The sequence below is a fragment of the Gorilla gorilla genome, chromosome 12 (assembly GCF_029281585.2).
Source record: "Gorilla gorilla gorilla isolate KB3781 chromosome 12, NHGRI_mGorGor1-v2.1_pri, whole genome shotgun sequence".
Taxonomy (NCBI): Eukaryota; Metazoa; Chordata; class Mammalia; order Primates; family Hominidae; genus Gorilla; species Gorilla gorilla.
In genome coordinates this window covers 112,615,459-112,629,040 of record NC_073236.2, presented here as the reverse complement: position 1 = coordinate 112,629,040, position 13,582 = coordinate 112,615,459, and the positions used below count along the sequence as shown (strand labels likewise).

Genomic DNA, 13,582 nt, shown 5'->3' with positions numbered 1-13,582 from the left:
TAAGATCAAGTGGAGAAAAAGACTTGTAGGAGAAAAAGAAGACCAGTGCTCACAAGTGGGGCAAGCCTGGCTTGGAGAGTAGGAGTCCTGGACAACTGTGGAGCTGGGTCAGAGGCTTCCCGGAGCCTTGTGATTATGACTTTGTCAGTGCTCTAAAATTTCCCTGGAGATTGATTCCCTGGGTGCCCAAAATAGGTCCCTGGCATTCAGGTCCTTTATGCCCAGCTCACCTTCTCCCAATTTCCTAACAAATTTGAGTCCTTGGAGTGGCTCCAGGGATGTGTTCACGGACCAGAATCCCACATTTCCTCGGGGGCATGCTCATAGGTAGGTCCAGGCCTTGGCACAACAGTCATTTCTAGCCTCTTGAGCTTCTTTTCCTAGGGTGATAATAAGAAAAGGCCAGGGAAGAACAAAAATGAGCCAGAGGTGTTGGACAAGAGGCTTGATGTAGTCTCTGGAGCTGCTGTTCTGAATCACACAGTCTTGAGGAGGAGGACCAGGGTCACTGGCTGAGCCTGTGGAGGAGGCAACTGCTACTGACTCTAAGTCTGGCAAGATCTTTCCTCCCACCCTGAGCTATGTATGGGTGCCTCTCACACAGGCAGATTTAGATTCTGTGTCACTGTCCTGGAAGAAGGGCCCAAGCCAGAACAGGGGTCCCGGGCTGAGAGGAGCCTTCAGAGTGAGAGGGCAGCACCTTTGCTGACCCACCTTTCACTGTAAGCAGTGGCACTCACCCCTGCCCTTGCTCAAGGGAGTCACCCATTCCTGAGTGAGTCAGGGTCACTCACTCCATGACAGCTGTGGCTCGCCTTACATGAGCTAAATTGGGAATTGGAATGTCATGCAGATGCCCCTTGTCTCCCCACCCCCACAGTAAAATTAATCTGCTCTCTGGGGAGTAAGGGACAAACAGTGCTACCCACAGAGTGAACAAGAGAGAGTCATTTGGGAAACAAAAGGAGAATTTTACAGAGAGAGAGGGATAGCTAAAACTACGTGAGCCTGGCGAGGGTGCAGAGCAGAAAGTAGAGACTGTCCGAAGACTGCTATCTGGGACGAGACAAGTTGTTAAAGGGACAGGAGAGAAAGCAGAGCTATTTCAAGAGTGAGCCACAGAAGGGAATCCAGAGGCCATCTAAGTGAGGAAGGGTCTACAGGCAGTGAGTGAAGGCCAGGAGCAGGGCCCAGGCCAGGCACGACCACCGAGGGGATGAACTTCACAGTGGGTTTCAAGCCGCTGCTGGGGGATGCACACAGCATGGACAACCTGGAGAAGCAGCTCATCTGCCCCATCTGCCTGGAGATGTTCTCCAAACCAGTGGTGATCCTGCCCTGCCAACACAACCTGTGCCGCAAGTGTGCCAACGACGTCTTCCAGGTGGGTGCCAGGGACGGGGCAGGGCCAGGTAAAGCAATGCAGACCTGTGGGGGACTGATCAGGTCAGAGCTGAGACCCCAGAAGGTGATGGATAGAGTGCTCTCTGAGGTGGGTGGTGGCTGTTGTGGCTGGAGAGCAGAAGGGCTGGGGTCCAAGCAAATCCCAGAGCAAGCATGAGTCAGCAGCTGCCCTGCAGGCTGGCAGGTACAGCCTGTGCATAGACGGCAGCTGGAGTGCTGGGATCTACCAAGGAAAGGAGACCCTGTGGAAACTGGGAGGGAGGGGATCCTACACCGGGCTTTATAAGAGCCTGTGCCAGACTCTGCATTCCAGTTTGGAGTTTCAGAGTTTGAGAGCATTGTGGAAAATATGGAGAAAAGATTGAGATAATGAAACGTTAAAAAACAAACAAACAAAACCCGACCCTGTGAGAAAGCTCCATAATGGCAGTAAAACTATTTGTATTTAAGGAAAGTTCAAGGCATCCATTGTGGGTGACAGAGTTAGACATAGTGGGCAGGAGACTGGGAACTCTCCCCAACTTGAGTTCATACCTGTTACTCTCCAGATTGTTCAGTAAAGAGGCCTACTGGTTAAAAGCTATTGAGGTCACTTGACAAGCAGGGAGAAGGCAAAGAAATTTACTTCTCAGAAGTCTAGCCAGTTTTGTTTTATTTGTGGTCATGGGGCCAAGCAGAGCTAATCAAATTCACAGATACTATTATAGCCACTGGTTTAGAAATAAAAGCAGCATATACCAGAATGGATTATAAGTGGGCTTTTTTTTTTTTTTTCCTGTGCTACTGGGGAGGTTCTAGTAGGCTATGAAATGGAACAGAGATCAGGGAGAGTGAGGGGCAAAGGCACACACACACACACACACACACACACACACACACACACACACACACACACACACGGCCTTGCCGTTAAGTAAAAACCCTGAATATGGCCAGGCGCAGTAGCTCACACCTGTAATCCCAACACTTTGGGAAGCTGAGGCCAGCAGATCACGAGGTCAGGAGTTCAAGACCAGCCTGGCCAATATGGTAAAACCCCATCTCTACCAAAAATACAAAAATTAGCCGGGCGCGGTTGCAGGCACCTGTAGTCCCAGCTACTCAGGAGGCTGAGGCAGGAGAATCACTTGAACCCAGGAGGTGGAGGTTGCCTTGAGCCGAGATCATGCCACTGCACTCTGACCTGGGCAACAGAGCAAGACTCCATCTCAAAAAAACAAAAACAAAAACAAACCCTGAATAGACCAGAGCTGGCTGGTTTAGTATGTGTGTCAGTGACATGGAACATCCCAAACAAGTATTCTTCATCTGTGTCAGAAATGATGAGGAAATGTGTTAAACACAAGTGATTTTTAACCTAACCAAGAAAATACTTCCCTTTTAAGTTCCTTGGGGCAGCTTGTTTGGGAAAGGAATGGGCTGGCTAGGTCAGGCCATCCCACAATGTACCCTGTGACCCACACCTTGTGTGTCTGCTCTGTGCCACCTTCACTGAAGACCAGCACTCTGTGGTCTCTCCTGCCATCTTCCCATTGAGACCCATTCCCTCTCCTATTCTTTATGTGTCCAAACCTGCCATTATTCAGCTCCAGAGTATCTCAGAGCCAGTAGATTTTCCCTCTCGGGGGGCCTAGACCAAATGCTATGCCTCCTCGTCCTGGGCATGAAGTCCTACATGAGAGGCAATGCTTTGCCCACCATCTTGGTTTTTCCTTGGTCTAAGTAACTCTGAACATCCTTCAGGCTGAGATGCCTAGGAGGGAAATGGCGGAAAGATTTTGCCATCCTTTCTCATGAACTTACAGTGAAACATCCTCTCACTGGAACTTGAAATGTGTGAAAGCAAAGAGAAGTTTTGAAAGCTAAGGTGATGTGTCCTGTAGAGAAGTGGTCAGAAGGTCCAAGTGCATTCCTGGGTCCCTCTGTCATCTGGCAGAGGAATAGGCCCCAAACATGGAGGCTAGAATGTGTTTAAGTGACCTGCTTATTTAAGTCAACTCTCTCTATCCAAGCACACTGTTTCAGTTCCAGAAAGCTCTAGAATACTGATCTGGGCTCAGAGAGACCTTGGAATGGCTTGGGGCAAACCCTGTACAGAATATTTGGAGATAACATGATACCCAGGGCTTTGGGGTGGCTCTGTGGATCTGGAGTGGTGTATCTTTTGAGGTGCAAAGCACCCTTGGGCCCTCCAAGGAGGAAGAGTGAACAGCTCATCCCTTGCTGCTTATTTGGGAGGGCCTGGTGGGAGGCTGACCCAGTTCTTCAGCTGCACTTAGATCTGTGTATCTCAATATATCTCAGTAGATCTCCCTCTGAAAGATGAGCATATTTAGTTTTTTCGCACATTGCCTCCACATTTTGACAACTGTAGGCATAATCAGATTGTCTGTTTTCTAAGTATGGGGCAAGAATAGGACTTTTGGAAAGAATAGGACTTTTCCTCTATCTTCAAACCACTTAGGAAGAATACCCTTAGAGCATTGCCTAGAAAGTTAACGGTTATCAAAGTGATACCAGTATATCATTTAGAATTTGTAACATGTAAACATACTGTTTTCAAGCAGTATAGGAGTTCATATCATGAAAAGCAAATCTGCTATTCACCTCAGACCCTCAGTTGTCTCACCAGATAGAAGTAACTATTACCAACTTTCTTGGGAATACTTCCAGAAAATTTCCACAAATCGGCACATTTGCACGTATATGTGTTCTCAGGCGAGACCCATCGCTCCCCACCTGCCTTTGTTCACTTACTCGCTGTGGGTGATTGTTCCATATCCACCATTCAGATTTATGTCTTCGTTTTTAAATAGCTGTGTAGTTTTCATTGTTATGACTGGACCACAGTCTATTTAAATAATCTGTCCTCTAAAACATTTAGATGGCTTCCTGTGTTTTGTTGTCCTAAAAACTGCCGTGATGGACAACAAACAAGAGTTTTTGGGAATTGCGATTTTATAAGACCAAGTTAACTAGACAGCCAGGAAGCAAAATTTGAAAACAATTTATTTAAAAATACTGGCTACGTAAGGTGGCTCATGCCTGTAATCCCAACACTTTGGGAGGCTGAGACAGGAGGATCACTTGAGCCCAGGAATTCAAGACCAGCCTGGGCAACATAGTGAGACCTCATCTCTACAAAAAAGAAAATACTGTTAGTTGAACAGTATTAAGGGGTTGGGAGGAAATCATCCATAATCTTACCTCCCCAACACAGTTATTTTTATTTTTGCATATCATTTTTTTTTTTTTGAGATGGTGTCACATTATGTTACCCAGGCTGATCTTGAACTCCCGGGCTCAAGTTATCTTCCTGCCTCAGCCTCTGGAGTGCACAACACCAAGCCCAGCAATTTTTGCATATTACATTCAAGCCCATGTCCGCAAACATTTTTACATAGTGGCCATCTTAATGTAATTCTTTTTAGAGCTGTAACAACTCTTTCTCTCTGAATTGAAACAGAATGAAACACCAAGACACCACATTAACCCCCTCTAATTTCTTCCTCCTTCTTTCCCCACACTTGCACCCACTCAGCTACCAAGAACTTCCACTAAAGGAAAGCTGTTGGTGTGGGAATTTGACACAAACATCTTCCCATGTGTTTCTGTATTTGTAAATTCTATTCACTCCTAAACGGCTTTAAAGCAAGCCTTCAGTTTATTTTTATACCTGCCTCCACTTCACTGTGGGCACTTGTTTTTCAGCCTGCAACCTGTTGTAATTTAACAGACAACCAAAAGGCCTTGTAAGAAGGTTGTTCTGGAACAGCTTTTCTGGAGGAGGTCTGTCTACAGAGGGACTTGCAGAGGGGGGATTGTCAAGAAAGAAGCCTCCTTCTCTAACAAGGGGCAGTCTGAGAGAGATGACTTTTGTTTCGCGCCACCCAAATTCCATTTCTTTATCCTTTAGTTGTTAGGACCATGTGTCATCAGGTACAGGCCTGCCAGAGAAGATCCTACCCAGCCTGCCTCCTCAACCACTTCTACCCATTCTGAAGGCACCAGGATTTCTTCAGTCCAACTTTGGGCAGGTCTCCCTGATGCAAAATTGGTTCACTAAAATTTTGTGAATTGCATTGAATTTGTAGCAGGGTTAGGGCTCTTACTTCTGTAGGGAAGATCTTGATTTAGTGAGAACGAAAACCTAGACTAAGGCTTAGCACTCCTGGATTCTCCTCTGATGGGTTTCTTTGTTAATTTGCCACACAATGCATATCGGGCTATTTCACCACTTCAAGCCTGTTTACATAACTATAAATGAAAAGGGTGTTTTCTTTCTTTCTTTATTTTTGAGACAGGGTCTCATTCTATCACCCAGGTTAAGTGCAGTGGCGTGATGATGGCTCACTGCAGCCTCGACTTCCCAGGCTCTAGCCATCCCTCCTACCTCAGCCCCCTGAGTAGCTGGGACCACAGGCGTGCACTACTATGCCTGGCTAATTTTTTTGTAATTTTTTGTAGAGGCAAGGGTCTCTCTATGTTGCCCAGGTTGTTCTCCAACTCCTGGACTCAAGGGATCCTCCCACCTCAGCCTCCCAAAATGCCAGGATTACAGGCATGAGCCACTGTTCCTGACCGAAAAGCGTGTTTTAAACTGATTTTTTTTTTTTTCCCAGAGACAGGGTCTCACTCTGTCACCCAGGCTGGAGTGCAGTGGTACGATCATAGTCCACTGTAACTTTGAACTCCTGGGCTCAAACAGTCCTCCTGCCTCAGCCTTTCGTGTAGCTAGGATTACAGGCATGTACCACCACACTCAGCTAATTAAAAAAAAATGTTTTTGTAGAGACAAAGTCTTACTATGTACCCAGGCTGGTCTCAAACTCCTGGCCTCAAGCGATCCTCTCAGTTCAGCCTCCAAAAGCTCTGGGGTTATAGGCGTGAGCCACTGCACCTGGCCTTAAACTGACCTTTAACATCTCTTGCAATTCTAACGATTTGGTTTCACAAAGTCGAAAAATATTTTTGTGGATTTCCATTTTTTGAGGGCTTTCCATTCTGTGACCAGTGTCCTAATTTGGCCCACTCTTCTGCTTATCACTCCTCCTTTCAAGCAGTAGGGCTTGGTTTACCAGCCCCTTGGGCCAAGCTCTTCCCTAGGTTCTACCGCCTATAGCTAGCCCTCTGTTTACAGTCCCTCTTATACCTGCAGCTCAGCTTTTACCAAAACCTGGATTCTTCTCAGGCGCTTCGGCTTTTCTCCAAATGTCTGGTCTTCTGCCCACCGTTTTCCCAAGGTTTTTCCAGCATATTCTGAGTGTCTGGCTCACAGAACTTGGATGGTCCATCATTCATCACTGGCCAGGCCTTCAGGTTGAGGGAAATAACCTCCAAAAAGCCCCATTGCATCCAGAGCCTGTGTCCCAAATTAGCACCTCTCTGGATAGCCAGGGAAGAGGGAAAACATTCTGACATAAGTATGGATTTGCTAGACTAGCTGCATTTACAGAGCATCTTTCTAGATGGAACATTTCTATTAGATGCTATGGAACATTACAAAGGAAATAGAAGGCACCGTAAAGCCTAAAAGAGAGAGAGCTCATGGCATATATTCCACACAACAGCCTTGAACATAGCCTAGAATTAAATTCCATTTATTTGTTCCATTCCATCTTATCCTTCACAGTGGAGAAAGAACAGTCATTTCGTACCCTGTGGTTCTGTGTGGTCATTTCTTTTTAAGGTCTAGATTAGGATTGTTAACAGTCCTCTGTGTGCAGTGCCTTATAATTTATAGAATACATTCACAAACGTGATTCCATTTGAGTTAGATCAAATGGATGTTATCTCCGTTTTACAGAAGAGAACATAGGAAACAGGTCACAGTCACACAAACAAAGGGACAGACTAAGGACATAAATCTAGGTGTTCTGTTATGTTTCCTAGAGTGATGGAATTTCCTCTACACATCACATCATTGGCACGTGAAATTTTACTTTATGGGGCTGGCTTCCTTGCATAAATGTAAGATTTAAGGAAAGAACAAGACATTTATGTGTATAATAGAACCAATCAGTTATCTCTTAGTCTTGAAATGGAAAGATAAACAGAAGCAGAAGATAGGATTTTTCTAACTGGATATTAGTCAGCTGAAAGATCTTTAGCCTAATGTAGAGACTGTCAGCTATGAAGATGTATTAAGGAAGTTGTCATGTATCCCTTAGAGTATAAAATCCTTATTTGTGATGAGAAAATTGAGGGACTTATAATCAGGGTAGGGAGTAATTTTTTGTGTGTGCCGTGGACCAATGTCAGTGTGTGAAACCTATGGATCCTTTCTAATAACAATATTTCTAAATGCATGCAATATAATACATATGGTTATAAAGGAAACTGATGGCGTTAGAATACAGCATGTATTCTCAATGGGAGTGATATTGCTCTCAAGGGGAAAAAATTAATTCTTGGAAGGGGGCTCTTTTTGCCCAGGCTGGAGTGCAATGGCGTGATCTCAGCTCACCACAACCTCTGCCTCCCGGGTTCAAGCAATTCTCCTGCCTCAGCCTCCCAAGTCGCTGGGATTACAGACACGTGCCACCACACCTGGCTAATTTTGTATTTTTAGTAGAGACAGGGTTTCTCCATGTTGGTCAGGCTGGTCTCAAAACTCCCGACCTCAGGTGATCTGCCCGCCTCGGCCTCCCAGAGTGCTGGGATTACAGGCATGAGCCACTGCACATGGCCAGATTTTACTCTTTTTATGTGTAAAGGATAGATAAGCATGCAGTACATAAACAGATACATCTATGATATTAATATTTAATGAGAGTAATGGGAGCTATTGGGGGAAATGTCTAAAAAGGATCCTGAGTAGTGGCACACACCTGCAGTCTCAGGTACTCAGGAGGCTGAAGCAGGAGGATCACTTGAGCCTAGGAGTTTGAGGCCAGCCTGAGCAACATAGTGAGACACTATCTCTCTCTTTCTCTTTTTTTTTTTTTTGAGACAGAGTCTCGCTCAGTAGCCCAGGCTGGAGTGCGGTGGCTTGATTTCGGCTCACTGCAACCTCCACCTCCCAGGTTCAAGTGATTCTCATGCCTCAGCTTCCCGAGTAGCTGGGATTACAGGTACAAGCTACCATGCCTGGCTAATTTTTGTATTTTTAGTAGAGACAGGGTCTCATCATGTTGGCCAGGCTGGTCTCAAACTCCTGACCTCAAGTGATCCACCCACCTCGGCCTTCCAAAGTTCTAGAATTACAGGTGTGAGCCACCGTGCTATCTTTTAAGAGACACTATCTCTTAAAAAATTTTTTTTTTAGTTAAAAAGGCTCCCAGAGGGGACAATAATGAAGAAAGCTTTGGAAACACTGGAATATAATCACCAAAATATTTAAAGCACATTTGATGGAGTAATACATGTGCTTCTTAACTAACACATTAAAGAATGAGGTCTAGCAGTGAGTCTGAACTGCTGTAATTTAGAAGTAGTGGTAAGCAGCTTGGCCCAGTGGCTCATGCCTGTAATCCCAGCACTATGGGAGGGAGAGGCGGGCAGATCACGAGGTCAGGAGATGGAGACCATCCTGGCTAACACGGTGAAACCCCGTCTCTACTAAAAATAAAAAAGTTAGCCGGGCATGGTGGCAGGCGCCTAGCTGAGGCAAGAGAATCGCTTGAACCCAGGAGGTAGAAGTTGCAGTGAGCCGAGATTGTGCCACTGCATCCTAGCCTGGGTGACAGAGCAAGACTCCGTCTAAAAATAAATAAATAAATAAAGAAGTAATGATAAGCACACATTATTTTTTGAAATTTTAGCAACAACTGTAATGCGATATGAAAACAGCTGTGATTTCCGTTGGTGACAAAAGTCACGGGCTGCTAAAACTGCTGTGGTTTTGTGCTGCTTCCCCTATATTGTGCTCCATTAAATGCTTCTGTTAAAAACCAGAGATGTTACCTATAAGGGGCAACAATTTGACCCATATAGCCAGTATAGAAGACTTTCTCAAAGTAGCCACTCAACATTTGCAAAAGGTTTGGAACACAAGTCAGACAAATTTTGGTAGGGAAAGTCAGGAAATGGTTAGCAAATTTCATTCTTATTTCACCTTCCTGATTTTTGCCATAGCTGTGTACCACCTGTACTATAATTTAATAGTTCTATTTTAAAACACTCACTTTTAGGCTGGGCGCACTGGCTCACACCTATAATCCCAGAACTTTGGGAGGCCAAGGTAGGCAGATCACTTGAGTTCAGGAGTTTGAGAGCAGCCTGGCCAACATGGTGAAACCCTGTCTCTACTAAAATATAAAGAAATTAGCCGGGCATGGTGGTGAACGCCTATAGTCCCAGCTACTGGGGAGGCTGAGGCTGGAGAATCACTTGAGCCCGGGAAGCAGAGGTTGCAGTGAGCCGAGATCGTGCCACTGCATTCTAGCCTGGGCTACAGGAGTGAAACCCTGTCGCAAAACAAAAACAAACAAACAAAAAATGACTTTTAAACCTTAAATATTTACTTTATCCTTATTCTATACAATGTAATCCATGAAAAATTGTCAGTTTTGTGGACTGTTTTTTTCCTAATATGCATTAGAATTAACACATAAAGAATCTTGAACATCCATCCCCATACCACCTCCAATCTTCATGCTTGTCATCAATATTATACCATATTTTGGGAAACACAATGAGGACCTCTAAGCAATATGAGCCAGAGGCCCTGGAAAGTCTGAAGGATAAACTTTACTATTTTATTACAAGTCAAATGTAGTCTTAATGCCAAAAAGCACATGTATGTAAATATTGGCCAGAAAGACTAGCAAAGGAAGTGGGGTTAGGATTTGGCTGGGGGCTAGCATTGCTGAAGCAATCACAGAAGAGAAGGGCTGCCCTGGAGGTTAAGAGGAAAGCCAGCCAGGCCCAACGGAGATATGGCAGGAGGAATTGGACTTGTGAATCACGAGGGGACTCTGGGACTGGGGGATGAAAGCTACATGCAAAATACGGGACTGTGGTGTCAGCAGCAGGGAGCAGCACCAGCCCTGGGCAAGACGGTGGGAAAGCAGAGGTGCAGCCTCTCCCCACCGCCCTGCACCCTGAGCTCACACACTCCCGATTTCTCTCTCCCAAGACAGGAACTCTTCAAAGGACTTGGGTTGGACTGCCTGAGTACTGATGCCTCTTAGCCTTCTGGGCTCCAGAATAAATGCAATGACTAACCAATGAGATAAGCTGCTAAAGAAATTGCTTTGGCAGGTGGGAGGGTGTTGAAGAGGTGGTGTTAGTGTGCCTCCCTCAGGTCAAGTCCTGAAGTCAGTTCTGGCTGTGGGGAGTTTGAAGGAAGACATTGGCCAAGATAGCCCAAGTCCTGATTACTTTTTTCTTTCTAAAAATTGTAAGCCTGGCATGGGGGCTCACCCCTGAAATTCCAGCACTTTGGGAGGCTGAGGTAGGAGGATTGCTTGAGGCCAGGAGTTTGACATCAGCCTGGGCAACTAGCAAGACCCTATCTCTGCAGAAACTTTTTTTAAAAATTAGCTGGACATGGTGGCACACCTGCAGTCCCAGCTACTTGGGAGGCTGAGGTGAGAGGATCCCTCGATCCCAGGAAGTTGAGACGACAGAGAGAGAGATCTTTTCTCAAAAAATTTTTTTTAATTTTTGTAAAATGCACATAACATGAAATGTACCACCTTAACCTTTTAAATGTACAGTTCAATGGCATTACATACATTTACATTGTTGTGAAACTGTCACCACTATCCATCTCCAGAACTTTATCACCACCCCAAACTGAAACCCCACACCCCTTAAACAATACCTCCCTACTCCCCCTCCTTCCAGCAACTGGCAACCACCATCCATCCTATGCCAGGTACCTCATTTAAGAGGAATCATACAATATTTGTCCTTTTGTGTCTGGCTTATTTTGCTTAGCATAATGTCTTCAAGGTTTATCCATGTTACAGACTGCAGACCTGGTTACTTTTAGCTGATAATTTCTATTGCAGTCTATGTGACTTTTATCAGCATCATCCATTCTCCTGTCAAATGTGGATTTTTTTTTCTGTGTTGATATTTACTTGATTTCTTTCCTTAATTCTGCCAGCTCTCTTTTCTTCTCCAGTTTTGATCACTTATATCTCTTTGTTTTTGTTATTTCTTTTAAAATGGTATATCGAAATGGTATTGATTCTTGGAGTATCTGTCCCTTGTTTGTCAAGCTTTCTTTTTTCTTTTCTTTTTGTATTATCTGGTTTGCATCTTTTGTTGGATTCTGTCTGCTTATCACTCCCCTTTTATCAGGGTACTTTTATCTGGAGCTGAAGGTGAATTCCTGACTCAACCCACTGTGTTTATCTTGGCTTTCTTTCACTGTCCTCTTAAATATAAGCTGCCTGGTTGGATGTTGTCATTGGTTTTGCAATCTCTCTTTAGTTCTGTGCCTTCTTTGGTGAATAGAGGGGTATGACCTGAATTAATAGGTAGTTGAGTGTCTCAATTTGGTTGTGTTGTCTTGGAGTATTTTTCACGCAGAATCCGGTGATTTATCTACCATAGAGGCCCAAACAGGTCCATGGGAGGAGGTCTCCCCTGAGATTTGAGCTATTTCCTCTCCATTTCACAGACAAACAGGTCATTCTGGTTGAAAGCAGGGCCCTTATAGAGCTCCATGGCACACAGGGTTTTAATTTGATGAGTCATCTTTTGTTGATCTTTGCTTAAATAGCTTTAGTCCACAGTTGCATAGTTGATTTTCAGGCTGTAGTTTCTTTCCTCTGTGAAGGTTTGAGGTTTGTTCCTTCATTACCCTTTTACTTTTTTTACTTAAAAAACAAAAACAAAAAACGGCCAGGTATAGTGGCTCACACCTGTAATCCCAGCACTTTGGGAGGCCAAGGCGGGTGGATCACCTGAGGTCAGGAGTTCAAGACCAGCCTGGCCAACATGGGGAAACCCCATCTCTACTAAAAATGCAAAAAATTAGCCGGGCATGGTGGCACGTGCCTGTACTCCCAGCTACTCAGGAGGCTGAGGCAGGAGAATCGCTTGAACCCGGGAGGTGGAGGTGGCAGTGAGCCAAGATCCTGCCACTGCACTCCAGCCCGACGACAGAGTGAGACTCTGTCTCAAAAACAACAACAACAATAACAACAATAACAACAACAACAACAACAGTAAAAAAAACTGCCTCTGCCTGAGACTCAGAGAAATGAATATTAGCTCTAAGGGTTTTTTTGTTTTGTTTTTTGTTTGTTTGTTTTGTTTTTGAGACAGGTCTCACTCTGTCACCCACGCTGTAGTGCAGTGGCATGATCACAGCTCACTGCAGCCTCGACTTCCTGGGCTCAAGTGATCCTCCCACCTCAGCCTCCCAAATACCTGGGACTAAAGGCATGAGCCACCTTGCTTTTTCTTCTTTTTGTAGAGACGTGGTTTCACTGTACTGCCCAGGCTGGTCTTGAACTCCTGCACTCAAGCCATCCTGCTGCCTTGACCTCCCAAAGTGTTGGGATTACAGTCATGAGCCACCGTGCACAGCCTGGCCTAAGTTTTATTGTGTCTGACAATGGAACACAATGATTATTAGGACAGGCTCTGGAGTCAGAGTGCCTAAGTTCCAGTACTGGCTTTGCCACCTATTAGCTCATGACCGTGTACAATTTATTTAATTTCACTGGGACACAATTTCCTCATCCTTGAAATGGGGCTAAGACTATTACCTACTTCAGGGCCAGGCACGGTGGCTCAAGCCTGTAATCCCAGCACTTTGGGAGGCTGAGGTGGGCGGATCACGAGGTCAGGAGATTGAGACCATCTGGCCAACATGGTGAAACCCTGTCTCTACTAAAATACAAAAAAATTAGCCGGACATAGTGGCAGGCGCCTGTAGTCCCAGCTGCTTGGGAGGCTGAGGCAGGGGAATCACTTGAACCCAGGAGATGGAGGGTGCAGTGAGCTGAGATTGCACCACTGCACTCCGGCCTGGGCGACAGAGCAAGACTCCATCTCAAAAAAAAAAAAAAAAAAGAGTATTACCTACTTCAGGGTTGATATGAGGATTAAGTGAATTAATACAAATGAAAGACTTAGAGCAAATCCTGGCTCAGTAGATGTTAGCCATTATTATTCTATTTCTTGTAGACTAAGTTAGGAGTGATTGTTCACCTCCTCGACCATCTTTTTTTGTTTGTTTGTTTTTTGAGACAGAGTCCTGCTCTGTCGCCCA

General features: G+C 45.1%; 1 protein-coding gene across 4 annotated transcripts in view; it reads left to right on the top strand.

Moving 5' to 3' along the window:
- The first annotated feature begins 25 nt into the window (after positions 1–25).
- The window catches only part of TRIM54 (tripartite motif containing 54), a 26,965-nt gene continuing 13,408 nt past the window's right edge, over positions 26–13,582 (top strand). For all 4 annotated transcript variants that reach the window (XM_019021269.4, XM_004028993.5, XM_055377633.2 and 1 more), the window contains exon 1: positions 26–1,384. In XM_019021269.4, the coding sequence (XP_018876814.1) occupies positions 1,217–1,384 (168 nt within the window). In that variant the 5' untranslated portion in view covers positions 26–1,216. The remainder of the gene's footprint in view (positions 1,385–13,582) is intronic.